The sequence below is a fragment of the Solanum verrucosum genome, unplaced genomic scaffold (assembly GCF_900185275.1).
Source record: "Solanum verrucosum unplaced genomic scaffold, falcon-dt-bn FXZP01000187.1, whole genome shotgun sequence".
Classification (NCBI taxonomy): Eukaryota; Viridiplantae; Streptophyta; class Magnoliopsida; order Solanales; family Solanaceae; genus Solanum; species Solanum verrucosum.
This window is the reverse complement of record NW_026020413.1, coordinates 802905-821384: the sequence shown is the minus strand read 5'-3', so window position 1 is coordinate 821384 and position 18480 is coordinate 802905. Positions and strand designations below refer to the sequence as shown.

The 18480-nt window shown below is 32.7% G+C and overlaps 2 protein-coding genes across 2 annotated transcripts; both read right to left on the bottom strand.

Annotated features, from left to right (window-relative positions):
• Positions 1–574: 574 nt before the first annotated feature.
• Positions 575–11189, bottom strand: LOC125840735 (UDP-galactose/UDP-glucose transporter 5B-like). The gene is made up of 11 exons (XM_049519707.1): positions 10934–11189; positions 7363–7476; positions 7080–7172; positions 6815–6880; positions 6231–6329; positions 4922–5001; positions 4084–4196; positions 2696–2784; positions 2483–2569; positions 1192–1260; positions 575–1083 (listed from the first exon to the last, which is right to left on the bottom strand). Exons 1-11 carry the CDS (start codon positions 11042–11044, stop codon positions 967–969), a joined length of 1038 nt encoding a protein of 345 aa, XP_049375664.1. The 5' UTR covers positions 11045–11189; the 3' UTR covers positions 575–966.
• A 2118-nt stretch (positions 11190–13307) lies between these two features.
• LOC125840736 (uncharacterized) lies at positions 13308–15113 on the bottom strand. The gene is made up of 2 exons (XM_049519709.1): positions 15009–15113; positions 13308–14036 (listed from the first exon to the last, which is right to left on the bottom strand). The coding sequence occupies exons 1-2, from the start codon at positions 15042–15044 to the stop codon at positions 13308–13310; spliced, it is 765 nt and encodes a 254-aa protein (XP_049375666.1). The 5' UTR covers positions 15045–15113.
• Positions 15114–18480: the final 3367 nt, after the last annotated feature.

Genomic DNA, 18480 nt, shown 5'->3' with positions numbered 1-18480 from the left:
AACGAATATTCGACATGGATTCAGAACTTTTTTGAAATAAAAAAAAAAATACATTATGAATCACAATATCTAATACTAATGTACAATATTTAGTACTAAATAATTTGAAAGAGTTGTAAAAAGAAAAATATCCTTCGACTTTCCAAAAATAATTAAGACAAACGAATTGAAACGGAGGAGAAATAATACACAAACTCAGTTACATAAAGGTTACACCAACATATGATATTTTCTCAAACAATGGACTTATCATTTACCTCATGCTATTGGTTTTGTAATTTGATCTCCAAGTTTAGGACGATTGAGTCAAAAAAATGTTCCGTTTTTTTTTTGTTAGCCTACTCAGTGTCCGATACTCACATTTAATTTTTGTACTAATTCGAATCGGCCACTAATGCTTGGAGTAGCTTTCCTGGAAAATGAACTGAGTCGAACTTATTTTGGTCCATTGATCGATTCATCTTAACAACAAATATAAAGCAGAAACTTTTCTTCCACAAGCCCAGACACAGTGGTCTTAATAGCATCCATAGTGTATCTGCCTATACAAGAAATTCAGCACTCAAGAGTCATATTATATAAAACTTGTCATCTTTTTTCCATAAAGTAATGCAATATACTATCTGTTTTGGTTCTGCCAAGATAAAACTGTAGTTCGTTTCTCGAGAGAGATAACAACTTCACCAAAGCTGAGTCTTTCTGTAGCACCGAAAAATGGGGAAGAAAAACTCAGTACTTCTATAGCTTATGGGTGTCTATTTCAACAATAGTGAATACCTGAGGCCGGTTGTTAAAATGTGTTTCAAATCTTGGATTCAAGTTGTTAAATACCAACCAGAAAGCTAGTCTTCCACGCGGAGTCCCTACAATAGAAGTCCTATCTATTCCACCTTTAGTTAGTTTTATCTCAGAGAGGGCAAAGTCAAATCAGTTGTACAACAAACATCGGAATCCTTCAAGGTCTTGCTATGGATTTCCTTTTGGCGGACTTGAAGCTCTATTTTCTGTGTTCTCCATAGTTAACGGTGGTTTCTTTTTAGTATTTAAGAAGCTTCTTGCATAAAGGGCCCCAAAGACGATAACCTGAAAAAAATAATGAAACTAACCGTAAAACAACTTTCTCCCCAAATAAAACAAAAAAACTGAAAGTTTCAGCTTCCAAAGCCAAGAGACAATGAAGTAAATGCTTACAGCTCCAACGCATTGCTCCCAGCTGAGGGGATGGCCAAACCACAAGCATGACAGCAAAATGCTCAACAACTACATCAATTTAATCGAGCATCATCAGTATTGGTTAGGCACAAGGCCACCAAGGGTGCGCTTGGTAAGACACAAGTCATTTTCCTAGGATTGAAAATATTTATGGTGTTTGGTTTGTGAGTGAAAAACATTTTCCAGAAAAAATAATCTATTAAAAATCAATAATAATATCAGCTAACTGGTGAGTGTTTTGATGAAACTTTTGAATACTAGAGACTAATATTAGATAGTCATAAGGAAAATGATTTTCATGCAGAACAGAACTGGCAATAGCTGGGACATCCATGCCATCTCAGGAGATTGGTACAGGATTGAGAGGTGGATAGTCTATTAAGCCTGCTGCCCAAACTGGACTAGCACCATAGTAGAAGACACAACTGACTCCTTGATCTGGGGACACAACAAGACTCTCTGTGAAAGAATGCTACACTCTCGAAATGGAATAATTGACTCTTGGCCTAATATGGAGGAAAAAATTACCACCCAAAGTTTATCTGCTTCAGCTAGATTACCTTAAATGAAGATTGTCTTTCACAAGATACCCTCAACAGAAGGGGCTTTTAGTTTGCTCACAGATGTCATACGTGCCAAAATAGTCCTAAGACACTTGACCATCTTTTCGTACATTGTGCAATCATTGCTGACCTGTGGAACATGTTTTTATTTTTGGACTTCACTGGGTCATGCCACATAATGTGAAAGAGGCCTATGCTAGTTGTAGTCTATGGAGAGTAATAAAAACATCAAGAAGACTTGGTTAATGATCCCTGCAATAATTTTTCTTTTTTGGGTATTGTGGACCGATAGGAATTGAAGAGGTTTTGATGGAATCTCAATGCCTAATCACTCCATCAAAGCTAGATGTTTACTAGCACTGACCATTTTCCGGACTTTGTTAGCTCCCTAGTCATAACTTGATATACAGTTATAAAGAGTTAATTTGTTGCATCTTTTTGCTTACTCTGTACTTTTGTACTATTGCATCTTTCTTGATGTCTTTCAATTAACGAAATACCTTGCCCAAAAAACAAAAACTTCCACCCACAAGTGAGGGAAGTCATTTTTCTCCTTTTTGATAGAAAATGTAAAACATCGAAAATGATTTCCGTCATACCAAACAGCAGAAAATGACCTGGAAGTCATTTTCCCCTTCCCTCATATCAAACACATCCTAAGTGGAGAGCATAACACTTTCTCAAACCCTTGAACTATTTCTTATTACCTGTCTTGTGGTCATAATGGTTGCAAAGGTTAGAGCACCAAATGTGCGGATTGTGTACGAAATGAAGAATTGACTAGCTGTTGCTACCTGTAACAAAGAACGTAAACAGATATAATTACATTTTAATGACAGAAACGAGTCTGCACAATTTGGCAGAGAACAGAGAATCTCCATTTAAGAAAATCAAGATTTATCTATTTTAAAACAACTTACAGTCGAAAGCAGAGCAATGTCAAAGAAACAATCATGATGGCGAGATACGAAATCAATTGCCATGAGAAGATTGCCTTGCATGATCATACCTAAATGGGAAATAAAACACTAGTCATATCTAGTCATTAGAACATAAACTAGATAAACATTCTCAACACAAACTTGGGATACCCATAAACATTTAAAATGTGTCATTCAACTGAATATCCTGCCTAACAAAAAAAGACAATACATGCATATCATTGAACCTTACGTTCTTAAGTAGCTGTCAAGAATTTCTGCACTTGTGAATGCAGATGTCTGGGATGGAGTTCCATCCACACTCATGTAATAGAAAGCTCAAATAATATGCAGTACACAGCATGGATGTTATTACGAACATTGAGGAAACTTGGAAGGCACATAGTGCTAAGAATAGTCAAAATTTTGGATCTAAACTGAAACGTAATTCAAGGCCAAACACACTTGAGCTTGGAAGCTAACCAAGCCTTCATACTCATCAGCTGTTGCATGAATTTGCATTTCAGATAATTTATAGAATCAATTTAAATGTTATCAGCAAATATCTACAACAACAACAACAAACCCAATGTAATCCCACAAGTGAGGTCTGGGGAGGGTAGTGTGTACGCAGACCTTACCATATCTTGTGGAGGAAGAGAGGTTATTTTGCGATAGACCCTCGGCTCAAATAAAGAAAAAGAAAGCATTTCAAAGCAGTTTGGGAAAAAAGAAAGTGCAAAAGTGAAGCAGCCAGGGTAAATTCTAAGGAAGGATTACATAGCATTCTAAAAGAAAAACAATAACAATAGCTAAATAATACGATAACCAAAGTACAAGAAACAACATATAGCAACAAAAATCGAAGAACAAGAAACTACGAGAATAACACTAATACTACTGGTATGAAAGGAGAAGCAGATACGGTGCTCCAAACTACCACCAAGCCCTATCCGACAAGAGAGCGAGGCAACACTCAACCAACAACTAACCATCCACCGTGATTTATACGTCTTCCCAGCAAACCATGGAAATTATTGGAGATGACAAGCTTAGTGAGAAGACATGGAAAATAACAAAATAGTTAAATTTGTAGAGAAGTGTTCAGCAGCTAGTCCGGTAATCTTTGTAGATGTAAGATTGAATTTTTTTTTAACCCTGGTGTTAGGGTTGCACGCACTTCGACTAATTCCAGAGGATGGGAAGAAATCACCTAGTGTTTTTGTCTCCGCTAGGATTTGAACCCGAGATCTCATGGTTCTCAACCCACTTCATTGACCACTAGGCCACACCCTTGAGTGCGTAATATTGAATCTTAATATCAACTCCAACACACTACTCATTAGTTGCAGAAACTGGTTTTGCAACTGCAATAATTGAGATCTTACCAGTGAAACTAAGAAGACAAGAACAGACAGTTGTGTAGAATATCTGAGTGTGTATTTCCATATCATAGCCTTTAAAAAGTTTATCCTGGAATGTGCTCGTAAATCCATCAAACCTGTGAGATCAAATGCTTTATTAAAACCTTGTTTCAGAAGCTAACAAACTACTATTCAATTCTAAGATAACAAAATTTCTCCTTTTAATAAAAACTAATGAAAGAGAACTGAATAAGGGTATATTTGCCTCTTAAGTTAGAATTTTGTATCTGCTTGTGGGGTGAAGTTTTGATATTTTTATTTTTGACTCCTATCTCAAAATAACTCATCTGCTAGTGAACAATTAGAAGAGCTTGTTGAGCAATAAGGTAAATAGAATTGTAAGAATTTGTTGCAAAAGCAAAAGAGATGGATTTGATATGCCAAGTAACATATAATTTGTTCACCAGAAATCTAACAAAAGATGACTTTCTAGTTTCTATGTATTAAGTGTTAATCGTTCATACGGTCTATAAAGCACATTCTGATCTTTCTCCACCTTTGATTGACTTGGATGCTCCAATCATAGAGCATTAGGAGTCAGATTATTTTTTCTGGATATCTTAGCGAATAAGGTGAAAGACAGTATATCAAGGAAGGAAAAAGAGAGAACACTATAAGAACCTTTAAGATAAACAAAACTCATTCAAATACAAGATATGAGATAGAAAGCTTGAACCTAGTTTTCTAGATCTCTGGCACACATTCGCAAGAAAGTCTCAAGTTAATCGAATCCAGCTGGTTCTCTTAACATTCATTAATTCAATGACCAAAGGTTTAAATGTTGGATTATATCAATTCATACCCAAGATAGCCCATCATAAGAGAAACTCCCCAAATGGTGCTCTCCCTTTCTCTACTGTATGGGCTAGTGTCCCCTTCTGCCTAGAACCAAAAACAAACTGTAAAAATATTGCCTCGAGGATATAACTGCACAGGAAAATATATTCTGAACACTACCCAGCACAAACACGTGTGCCAGAAACAATAATCTTGTTAGTAAGTCCGTATATTAGTTTGGAGAATCAGCCGCTAGAACATAATTCTGTTTCGGGCTAATAAATTGTACTCCCTCTAGTCCATGTTAAGTGAATTGTTGGGACTTCTTTCATAGTTCAAAATAAGTGAATAATTCAAAGTTCAAGAAAATTGTCGGGACTTTTTTCCATATTTAACCTTCATTTAATAAGGTTCTTAACTACTTTACATTTTCTAGGAGACTAGTTTGGAAATAATCAAAAGGGTAATAGTGGAAAGTAGCCTTCAATTTATGTCCTTAAGCATTTTCCTTAAAGGGTGTGTCATACCCCAACAATTAACTTAATATGGACTAGAAGGATAAAATACCTGGCTTCAGAACAGTCCCTCAACAAGGTAAACAGTATAATGTCATGCAATCGTTCATTCGAAAGATATGGAATCAGTAAACTATTTGTTCTGGTGTTTCAGGTCAGCATGAAAGTTCTAGGGAGCCAGTAGGTGCAGTAGAAGCTGCCCATTTAATGTCTTCCCAATAAAAGAGTGTAGGAATTTCAACCCAGTAATCCCTCATTCAGAGCTCGTAACATATTTAGGCCATTGCACCTGTCCATTAGACATGTATGTTTCCATACCTCCGAGTTTTTGGAGATCCAGTACAACAACTATACCTTAATCCCAAGCTCTATAGTTGGGGTTAGGTATAAAATCCCCTCTATCCATTTTGCTCCATTTGAAACAATATTTTTCCATTATCCAATAATTTAGGTTGTCTAGCACTAATAGTTCTTTATATTTTCTAATGGCATACAAATGTAGAAGATTAAAATGACTCCAGCAAACATTGGACCTTACTGTAAGCTTATCAACATGATTGTGTCTTAATCCAGATGGAATCTCACATATATGGATCTTTTACTTCCATTGTGTTCTATTTTTCCCTAAATCTGCAAGATTCCCAGAGATTACAAGTCTTTTGAGACAACGTCTCCTCTGCTAAATCATGGCTACTAGAAAAGGTTAATACAAAGCAAAAGATTTATGAAGGATTCATGCAAAATAATTCGTATAATAATTTAGCTTAGTGGCAATTCAGAGAAACACAAAGGTGTTTAGAAGAAGACATTAGTTATTACCGGATATAGAATAAATAATGAACAGCCAAGTGTGACTAGGAATGCCACGAAATAGTCCTGTCCTTTGTACTTCTTTTGCATGATGATAGTGCCCCAGATCTGCATGAATACAAAAGGAAAAGTAAGATGAGTATCAAATTGGTAAGCATACTCAATAGTGTTTTACTTGTATAAACAAAACATTGTAGGTGAGACAATGTATAACTACGAGATGCAAAGAGGCAGAATAACAAATGAAAAAAGGTTACTTTTAACTTTAGCAAATGAGGTGGTTTTTATTGAAATTATGTCCTAAAATAGCCAAAAGAATACCTAGAAAACACCTTATAACTTTAGTTTTAGTGCGCTTCACCAGTTAAATTTTTCATACAAATGGGCAAATTCACATTTCATTGTTTCAAAGTAGATGGATATGGTATCACGGGCCAGAAGTCATAGCTACAAGCCTTTGAACAGCAATGCCAACACTCAAACAAATTATATAATTGAAGCTGACTACATAATTCCAAACCAGTCTTACCAGGAACTATAAAAACTACATTTTCCAGCAATTACAACACAACCTAAATGGCAAGTTAACTTACCATTACAGGTATCATTTTGGCACATTTTGCCAGGGTTTGAACAGGAAAGCTGACGTATTTGAGAGCCTGAGCAAGAATCAAAACTATCAGTACTTGTTAGATATTACTTCACAATTGTCAAAGCTCTTTACATCTTTTCTGTCCAAATCTTCTATGTGTTTGTTTTTTCTTTTCACAATCTTCTTTGTTTAATGCTTACTATATGTATTCTCCTTTGTCTTTTACTTCATTTTCATGTAACCATAAGGAAGAAGATAAAACTTGCCTCGTACTGACAAGTTGTTGTAAGGATGTTAGACACAGAAACAATACAATACTTATGGAGTGGAGCTACTGGGTCCAATGCCTTCTTACTTGCCTGCAAATCAGAGAATTGGAGGCAAATGCTTAGTACGGTGTGTGACAAAATTCCCAAGAATCACTTGTCAAATACTGAAGACTTCATTCCCTGCCTTGTCAAGAGGCTCTCAAAAGAGATTGGAATCATGAAGGGTACATTTGCAGTATTAGATGAATAAGTCATCTGTGCTTATAGCCTGGAATTGTACCAGTAAAACTCCAGCAGAGACAGCAGAGGTGGTAATCCGATTGCAGAAGACAAGAAATAATGAGTATATAAAATAGTCTTTGTTTGGTCCATAAGGAACTCTCATGATCTTTTCCTGCAAGAACAAATTTCATCACCATGTCAAGGAAATAAAAATATGCAATATCCAACTTAAATGCAAAAATGTGTTGCTTTATAAATATGGGATTAAACATGAGATCAACGTAACCAGTTGAACAGCGCATAGATGCTGCTATACTTATAGATGCCATTTCTCTGAAATATGCAGCTAAAGAAACAAAGTGCAGACGAAACCTCAAATTACTTGTGTTAACTGGAGAAGATGCCCTTTTGTACTAAGTTGTATCTTCAATTTAAGAAAACTGGAGAAGAGGATATAGATCAAGGAATTGAATGCTACAAAGATCATTGTCAACAGCTGCTTCCTACGTGATCACATCAGTCCTTCATTTTTGGTGCGCGGGGTATAAGTTACTATGAGTCTATTTAACATGTAAACTCTGGAAGTAAAAGAAAGAAAATGCAGCAGACTTTGCATGAGAATCAATTGAAAACAGAAAAGAGACATATAAACACAGAGAGAAGAGTTGTTTTATGTGTAATACTGGTAAGATGCCTAAGTAGAATCTAGATGACTATATTGCACGATGTGGCTCCCACTGTAAAACTCAAATGATGTCTAAATTACAACATACTCGGGTTAAGTGTTAGTTAGGGCGCATATGGCCTAAGCACTTGAACTTTGGAAATGGGCATAGGAACAAATTTGCAAAAATGATAACTGCTAAAGAGAATAAGTGAATGTAGACTACTTATTATTAGTTATTAATGAAAGAACCTAAAATTTTGTAGTTTTCCTTTATGCTAATTTGTTTTATAGCATGCTAAATATAGTATTATGCTCTATTCCTCTCCTCCATATGCTCCCCTTCAATTCTTTTTCTTTTTCCTTTTCTTTTTTGGTAGAAATAGAAGAAGGGTGAGTTAGAACTCTAATTCAAGAGCCCTTACTCAAAAGGGCTTCTCTTCCTCTTAATGTCAGAAGTCAAATGGTTAAGTCTACTTGGAGCAACTGGGCCAGACAATATTGATAGCAAAGTTTTTGTGGTAAGGTACAAAGCTTTTTGCCTGGGTCTCTGACAAACGTACTCAACTGGCACAAATAGAATGGCTCATCCAATGAGTGATGACACTAGCGAGTAAACTGCAAAACGGTCTTGCTAGGTATAGTCCAAGCTGATTAGTTAGTTATAATTAGCTCATATATGAGTTATTTTCTCGGTTTCGGTTGCTTGACTCAATAATGCCCTTCAAAGTCACGGACTCCATTGTTAGGGAATGGTTGAACACTGGAATTACACAATTGTAGCTACTCACTATGTTTTGGAAAGTCATTACACACATATAAATTGACTGTACACAACATAGATCTCATAGCCACTGCCCATTCATGACAAGCCCTACACTATTGCTTGTAAGAGAAATGTTGAAGAGCTGGGACCCCCAGTTATCCCGCTGAAACAGTTCCATACTCGTCATCTATGGATTGGTTTGAAGAGAGAATAACCCTCCATCTTTGAGTTCTTCTTGAAACATCACACATGAAGTGATGGTAACTTTAGCAGCTTTATTTAAGTAATCTCTCAAATGAGTATGTCAGATGTGTTACATGAGATCCATACTTCCAAAATACTGTATAGGAAGATGAATAAAGTGACGTAGCTCAATCATACTGACTTGTATTGGCATAATTTTTGCAGAGAGAAATATCTCAATAGCTCTTTTGCATGTATATTTCTCATACATAAAGTCCTTGTGCCTCTTTTAACTTGCTTATCGAGAGATTCTTTAGAAGAGAACTTTTCCTGCAGGCCTCTTCTGACTATATAATGCACTTATAAGAGTTTATTTAGAACAGAACTTGTCCTGCAGGACACCCGCACCTTGTGGCTTCCTCTGTAAAATCCTTTGGGCCCCTTGAAAGCACAAATCTTGAGTACTAAAAGAATTTGAAACATTAATACAATACTATAACTACACGAAACAACAAATAGTAATAGAAATCGAAGAAAAAGTAACTACAAGATTAATACTACGACTATAGTAGGACGACAAGACAATGCACGCGTACCTACTAGTATAGACGCACTTCTACCTACTAACCTTCTTCCCTAATTCATGTCCTCCACACCTATCTATCTAAGACCATGTCCTTGATAAGCTACAACTGCGTCATATTCTGTTTAATCACCTCCCCCCAATATTTCTTCGATCTACCTCTACCTATCCATAGCCAAATCATGAAGGAACAAGTCCTTTAAAATAAATAAATTGAAAATGCTTTATGCTAAAATTTAATACCAAAAACGTTCCTTTCATTGATTCCTAATAAGAAATGGAACACTTAAACTTCTAGAATTAGGAAAATTAAAGCATATTAGGCAAGAACTAGCCCAATGCTCTAAAAGCTTAAATACCCCAAGCTATTCCTCCATTTCATCCTGTTGCATACTTAACATCAAAAACTTTTCGGATTATCAAATTTGTTACAAGAATTTACATATTCAACCCAAACTTTAAGGCAATGAGTAGAGTGGTTGTCCAATCCTTTTTCAACTCCCAATGAGTAGAGTGGTTGTCCAATCCTTTTTCAACTCCTTTAGATGCACTTGCTTATTCAATGAGAGCCTTTTATATATAACTCAATGTCCTTCTGCAAGTGTAACCTAAATCTGAAGTTCACACACGACTCCATGCAGAGCTACGAGTATGAATATTGGTGTGCCAACGGTTGCCAACTTGACCTAGTAAAGAATCTAAATATTTAAACCAAAATCTAGCGGCAAGAGTCGAGTCGACCAAGACCTTTAAAAACCCTTTCTATTTCTTTATATATCCGATGTCAGATAAACAACTCAACAATGTTCCAACGCATTAGACAAAAACGTCTTAAAATGCTCTACGTAGTATACACTAATAACTAAAGCTTATTTTTCCCCTTTTTATGTCAATTGCATATGAATAAGTTACCAAAGTTGCAAGTATATCCCCCTCATATTCCTTTTCCCTTACGGGCATACGTAGTACTCTCTTCCTAAATCCCTTAACAATATTGTACAATTACATTTACCACTCCTACCAAAATAAGTACCGAGCAATACAGTGATACTTAAAGCAATTATACATTTTCATAATGTAGAACATACTCTATTTGTTTCACTTTATTTGACATTCTTTCCGTTTTAGAACATCCCAACGTGATTGCACCATTTCTTTTCAATCAAACTATCCCTAGTTCCAATCATTCAAATTAAACAAAATTCAAACTACAAAAGTTGATGTGATACTTTTTATATCAATCCGACTTTGCAACCATCAATTTGCTATTTTCTTTCGCTACCACTGAAATAATTCACTAGTCAAAATGCATATCTCAAACTCCATGCTCAGTCAAATAGAGTCATTTAAATTGAAATACATACAAAGTTTGATCACGCTTATTTCTAATCACATAAAATATGTAATGAAGATGATGATTTTGAGAAATATGCCTGTAATATTCCGTAGATGACGAGAGTAGACATGATTCCGCCCACAGCAAAAACTCCTTTGAAAAGCTTGTTGTCCTTCAACGGCGGCGATAGTGGCTCCGCCATATCCATCCAATCTACCCACCGCAGCCACCTCTATATACAATACAACACACAAAACACCTATGCGCAGCTGTGTGTGTTTCGTTTTACGTTATATAAATGTAAAAAAGGGATAAAGGAGAAAGTGAAACATGAAGATCACTACGGATTGAGAAGTCTACGGAAGGTCGCCGGAGTCCCGTTCTGCAGATCGCCGGTGATTTTACTCCGGGAGGGAAGTGGAGAATGAGGTTTTAGACAGGGGAAATGACCGCTTTCCTCTTTTTGATGTTCCGTTTTCGAATATCTTTTTTAATTTATTTTTTCGGTAATTACTGTGGGACACGTCAGATGAATGGGACCCACTCTGAGACTGTAACGGCAAGGACACAGTGAAACTTGAAGTTGAAACTGTTGGTGAACATTTTCCGAGTTTGTTTGGATTGACATATTTTAAATGATTTTAAGTTAAAATAGTTTTTAAATATTTTTAGAGTGTTTCAATTAATTTTAAAAATACGTATAAGCATATAATGATAAAAATAAGTTAAAATTATATGCTCTTGGTATTGAACATTTGATAGTTGACGATTAGTACAAACTTTCCACTTGTAGTTGTATGTAAGGAAATTATTCTGATCAAGGTAGTTGAGGTAATGATTAATGAATATATACTTTTAGAATAGAATGATTTATTTATTAATGTAGTTATACCATAATTTGTGGTGAATTTCGAGCTCACTTGACAATACTAAATCAGACAAGAATTATAAATGTACAAGAAGAAAAACAATAGAGGATCAAAAAACTCATTTTATTTTTTTTTGAAGAAAAAAACATGAGAAAAGCTATTTTATTTATATAGCAAAGGATATTATCAACAACTATATTGTGTATTATCAAAAAAAGTCATAACTCACTCGATGTGAATGTGTTATTCAAATTTTATCTTTTCTCTTGGTGTCTTTCGGACATGTGGTGAATTTCGAGCTCACTTGACAATACTAAATCAGACGAGAATTATTAATGTACAAGAAGAAGAACAATAGAGGATCAAAAAACTCTTCTTTTTTTTTTTGAAGAAAAAAACATGAGAAAAGCTATTTTATTTATATAGCAAAGGATATTATCAACAACTGTTATTGTGTATTATCAAAAAAAGTCATAACTCACTCGATGTGAATGTGTTATTCAAATTTTATCTTTTCTCTTGGTGTCTTTTGGACAAAAACATTTCACTTCTCATTCACACCTTTTAAAATTCAAGAATCTCAATTCAAAAAATGTTTTCTAGTAACCGAACAACATAAACTAAGTTGCTTTCTTGACTACTACATCAACTATATGTAGGGATGGCAATGGGGGATGTGAGGGGGGTGGGTTCAAGGCTATGTGGGGCGGGTGGGACGCGGGACGGGTTGAAGTGGATTTTTTTAAAACTAATGTAGGGAGGGGCGGGGCGGGTTGCTGGTATATGTGATTTTATGTGGGTTTAATTCTAATTCTTTAATGTTATAAGAGTGATAGAGCATTATTTATTAAGATAATTTCTTTAAAGCTACTAAAATATTCAAGATAGTAAATAAAAATGGTTCAATAAAAGCAATTCAATTTCGTACGTGTTTTCAAATTGACCTCTAAAAATAAAATTTTAGGTCACTATCTTATAAAATTAATACAACTTAATGAAAAATGAATTTTATTTTTAGAATCAAACTTAACTAGAAAAAAAAAATATTAAAGAAAGTATGTAGGGCAGGTTATGCGGAGGGGTTCTATATGGGGCAGGGTGGAACGGGTTGAAAATGAAAAAAAAATGTTATGCGGGGCGAGGCAGGGCGAATTGAATATTTTACGAGTTAACCTCAACCCACCCGCCCGCACCACCCCATTGCCATCCCTCACTATATGCTACCTCCCATCAAATGTTTAATGTGTACCATGTACTTGTTGAGTTAGTTAGTAATATTTGAAGGTCTTAAATTGAACAAACACATTTGTTCATGAAACATAATTTTTTGAAAAGTCTAACCCTCATGATGTGTAAGGACTCTATTGAAGTATCAGAAGTTAATTTGCAATATACAAGTCTTTGTTGAATTTTAAAGGTAATTGCTTGTGATTTTTCATGACAAAGTCAATACTTATGCAATTGGTCTGTTTTCCCAACAAGACTTGCAACATATGAAAAGAAATCACAAAGCGAATAAAAAAAATGTTGAAACAGAGATGGAATCATTAAGTTAAAGCTATTTCACTTTTAAAAAAATCAGTTTTATACAAAAATATTGTGTCACTGCAACCTTTGTCTCTTGTCTATATGGACAAAATTGTTACAATTTGGACCTAAATAAGGTGACAACATTTGTGATGATGCACAAGACATCTCAAAATAAGGTTGAGTATTGTTGATCAATGATGAACCAAATTGACCATAATTATTCATCATCATCCCACCTTCACAACTTTTAATCGTAACCGGAGGAATATGTAACGGTTTAAATTGAGGCGGATTACGCCATCTAGGTAGTGGACCAGCTACAAGTAATGTTTGCAATAGTGGACCTGATTCAAGCACAGCTTGTAGAAATTTGCCTTGTTGAGGCAATGTCTTCCCCTTGACAAGTCTATCGATAACCAACGAACCTTGATCATCATCATCATCAATTTTAGCTACTTGTTGCGTGATAACAGGAACAATGTAATTGGAAAGGTGATCAGGAGATGAAACAACATCCAAAAATGACTCAATAGGAGATGAATTGTTGTATGTTTCACTAAGACTATTTGATTCAATTGTAGTAGTAGCATGAGGACTACTATCAATATTGTTGATTTGAGATTGATTTATTTTGTTGAGTAATTTGTGAAGGTGATTTTTTGCATCATCTCTTTCTTGATAAGCTAATTTTATGAGATGGATTAATTGATTGTTCTTCCTCTTTTCTTCACTTGCTTCCATATTGAGTCTTTCAACTTCAAGACTTGTGTACAAAAGCTTTTGTTTCATTTCATCCATAGTCTACAAAAAAGTCACAAAAAAAATATAATCAATTTTTTTAACTCATTTCACATAGTCATGAAAGAAATATTAATATAATGAATGCAATTAATAGAATTTTCAAATGCAACTACTACTTTTTTTATATAATTGTTAGAATATAAATAAGTTATTATTATTCAAAGTTGGGAGTACTAGCAAAGTCATAAAGAGGGGCCATTAGGAAGGTCATGAAGCTTATCAGTCAGCACCAAATATTATATAAAATTAGAAAAGTAATGACACAGTTCGAATTTTGAGAGTCAAATTTTTAAATTTTGAAGGTAAAGTCAATCATAGAATTTTAAAAATTTTACATTTTTGGAATTTACCGAAGAGTATATATAATTAACAATTCAAAATATCTAAAAGACATATTTTAAAAATGTAATTAAAAAACTTACTTATTTGACTTTCAAGTAGCACATAAATTAAGAGGAAAGAAGTAAATGTGAACAATGATTAATTCTTAAAATTCACTAAAGATTACCCCTATGTCACTAGTATAATAGTTTTACCCAACAAAAGTTTGTAGTAAACCACTAAGCCAACAATAAAAACAATAACTACTATGTCTCAATACAATTATCCAAATTCTATGAACTCAACTGGTCCATAAATTTCTATCTAAGCTCGTCTCAGTCCAATATTATAAAATCACCAACTATGAAAAAGAAAATTCAACATCATTTACTTTTACAAAATTCAGTAGTGGCCAATTCAATAAATCATCAGTACTTTACATACAAAAACAGAGTAAAATTGGACACTAAAACCAGACTCTATGAACCCAAGGAAAGGCTACCCAATAACAGTACTGGGCGATTCAAATGTAACCAAACAGAACTCCAACTTAAATGATGCATTCATAACCCAATGAGGTTTTTAAAAAACCAAATTTTAATAAGAGGCCTCTGGATGATACTAGAAGAAACAAGAAAATAAATGATTTACCTCTTGGTAACTCCATAAAGAATCAATTTCTTCCATTTTTTTTGTATGAACTTGAAAGAAGAAGTAGAGGAAAAAAGAGAAGATAATATTGAAAAGATATTGAGAGGGAAGTTTTATATAAGAGGTGAGTGAATTGTAATATGTATTTTATAGAAGGAAACAAGAACCAAAAAGGACAAAAGAAGGTATAGTATAGACCAACCAATCCCCACCATAGAAAAGGCAAAAATATTTATGGAATCTTAATAAAGACCTTCCATAAACATAAAATTTAAAAGATTTTACTCTCTTTAATTTGTTTGTCTTATTTTTTTAGTTTGATTTTAAAAAAATGTATCTTTTCATTCTTTTGAAAACTCTTTTATTTCAAAACCGAATAGTATTTTGGTATATTTTATAAATCTTTAGTGTAAGAACGGAAGATTCATTTTTTTCTTTTACTTTTTTAAACTTTATGTCAAGTCAAAACTAGACTAACAAATTAAAACATAATTAAATTGTATACACTGACAAATATAAAATAAATATTTTATACAATTAGATCACTCGAAAAATAATGAGTATCGAACTCATGGGTGAAGCTAGGGGTAGAAGAGGATTCATTCAAAAAAAAATCTATCGAAAAATTATATCATATATACAAAGTTAATATTATTTTTTATGTATATATAATAAATATTAAATTTATCAGCTTTATCGTATAGTTATTTCTTTACATTTTTAAATTCTCTAGTAGAAAATTTTGATTCCGTCACTGATTAAACAATTTACAATTAGATCAATCAAAAAGATAATGAGTGTCAAACTCATGGGTGGAGCTAGGGAGGCGAAGGGGGTTCATCCAAACCCTTCGCCGAATATTTAGATTATATATAAGGTTAAAATTATTTTTTTAAAATATCTTTCTTTATATTTTGAAATTTCTTAATGAAAAATTTGTCTTTTTATCATTAATCAGACTATTTAGATGACATTAACAGTCAATAATGTAAAAAAGTTCATGTTTGTGCATATAATTTAAATATAATTTTTTTAAAAAAATATTCTAGAAAACTCATTATCGCTATTCTTGGAGTGCACACCGTAAGTAGTAATCCTCTCTCTTTCATAAATAGTACAATAAATCATATTGTCAATGACTAAAATCCAGTTAGATTTTCCTTAAATATTCCATTGAGTTTGAAAAATAATTTCTCCTTTATCTCTATGTATATGTATTGTGAATATAAAAGCAAGCTGTACTTTTACACGGTTTTGTTTGTTTACCATTTTATTGTTACATTAAATTTAAATATCCAGTTGGAAATAATTAAAAAAAATATTAACCAAAACTTTACTCAATCTACTCTGAAATTTATTTTGTTCTCAATTTTGGAAGAAAGATTTTTTATTTTATTTATTTATTTGGAGATGTCTCTATTACATGGTGGCTACAGCTTATCCAAAAATAAAATATATATTAAAAAAAATATGATAAGTCGTATTCACTATTGGAGAAGAAAAATGAACTAACAAGCACCGTCTAATAAATGAAAATTCCATGGGGAAGTTATTGTAGTAATCTAATAAAAGTTAATACCTAAAAAAATATATCCTTAAAACACTTTTTTTTCGTGAAAAATGTTCAGTGGCTATACTTTTACAAATATTTTGATTGAATGGATGAGAAAAAGAAAAACAATTATTTTCATATGAAAAAATGAGGAGGTTTTCCACTATTCCAATGAAAATCAGTTTCTCATAATATATTTTTCCAATGAATTGATTTGATGAAAAATGAACGAAAATATCATAATCTATAACACAAATTTTCAACTGATTTATGATATAAAAACTCTTTATGTCGAATAATGTGTGCATATTTAACTAATTAAATTTGAAGAACGATGGCTAATACTTATACTAAATAAATGTTAGCACTTCGCCATTAGATTACCAAGGGAATGAAATCTTTTAATGATGCAAAATGTATATTCATATAATAATAATAATTCATGATATATTAAATTTTTAAGATATACGGTCAAAAATTATAAACCTATTATTGCTAATATTAAAGATTTTATTTTTATAAAACTGGTTGTTATATTATCCCAAAAATAAAAAGTTGTTATAAGGAGATACTTATTGTTATAAATAAAACTGTTTAAAAAGGTAAATATAATTATTTTTTTTATAAATTGATTCAAAGAAAATTTGGCCTTTATAGTGAATTGTTCTATTAGGGTCGTTGGGTTAGAGGACAAAGTTATTTTAATCGGATTATAGTCCTAAGATTATAATTTTGGGATAAATTTATCTCACCTGGCAGATGAGATAAAATAATAATGCACTGCATTGAATGGTACAAGTTGCAATATCGACGATTAAGATTAATAGTAAAATTTATATTAGATATACATTTATTTCAATCTAAATTTATATCTTCAACTAAATATAATATAATTTTAATCGCAAATTTAATTTTAAAATATTTCATCTTATCTCGGATGGTAAGCACCCCTCATTTTCAACCCGAAGGTTGTGAGTTCGAGTCACCAAGGGAGCAAAAGGGGTGGGAGCTCCTAGGGAGGGTAAAAAATAAAAAATAAAAAAACCCTTGAAAGGAAAATGAATGTAATCGTGGCGTAAACTAAGCTCTTTCCTTTGAACTCAAATTTTTTGACTGACAGATATAAAAAGGTTTTACTTATATTTTGCTATAATTAGTTTAACAAGAATTGTCCTGTATTAAAAGAATGTTTTATATAACCGCCCAATTTATGGAAACAAAAATTAGTATTTTTCTTTCCTTTTTTTTTTTTTGCATTTGTCATTGCTATAAGCACGTATATGATATATATTCATTTATATGTACCACTTATCTATTTGAAATTTGACTCTAATTAATAGTAGTAAGGTTGGCTATAATTTTATTAAGGAGTTTAAAATATAAAAATATAAATACACACAAAAAAAATTAAATAAAAATTCAGCATCTACTATTTAAATATATAAAAATATTCTTTGACTATATATATATATATATATATAGATGAACAGTGTAATTTTATATTTAAGAAAATTATAATAAATACCTCGATCTTACTTGACTCATCCCCTACTTGGCTATAGTGAAGTTTGATCACTTTAGTGTCACAACTTGAGTCTAATATCTCAACATAAATAAAAATAAATAAAAAATAAGCACATTACTTCAATGTTCATAGAATATAAAACATGTTTACATAAAAAAAAATCCACTTAATCATGATTAAATAAAACATTTAATTCATCATTTAGACGTGACAAAATAGTGTGATTTGGTGTAAAAGTATTAGGTGTGCGTAAATAAACTTCAATATGTTGAATGAAATTGTTAGAGAATTAAGGAGAAAGGTTAAAATAAAATTGTTACTGATTTAATAAGTAAAATGCATGTTAATTAATTATAATAAAATAAAGGAAAAATGGTCTATACCCTCAATTTTGG

Coding starts and splice junctions, on each gene's coding strand:
- LOC125840735 (XM_049519707.1), bottom strand. CDS start 11,044: ATGGATATGGCGGAGCCACTATCGCCGCCGTTGAAGGACAACAAGCTT. Junction 6,881..7,079: donor CAACAACTTGTCAGTACGAG/GCAAGTTTTATC, acceptor ATTCTTGCTCAG/GCTCTCAAATACGTCAGCTT. Junction 1,084..1,191: donor GGGAGCAATGCGTTGGAGCT/GTAAGCATTTAC, acceptor TATTTTTTTCAG/GTTATCGTCTTTGGGGCCCT.
- LOC125840736 (XM_049519709.1), bottom strand. CDS start 15,044: ATGGAAGAAATTGATTCTTTATGGAGTTACCAAGAG. Junction 14,037..15,008: donor CTTTATGGAGTTACCAAGAG/GTAAATCATTTA, acceptor ACTTTTTTGTAG/ACTATGGATGAAATGAAACA.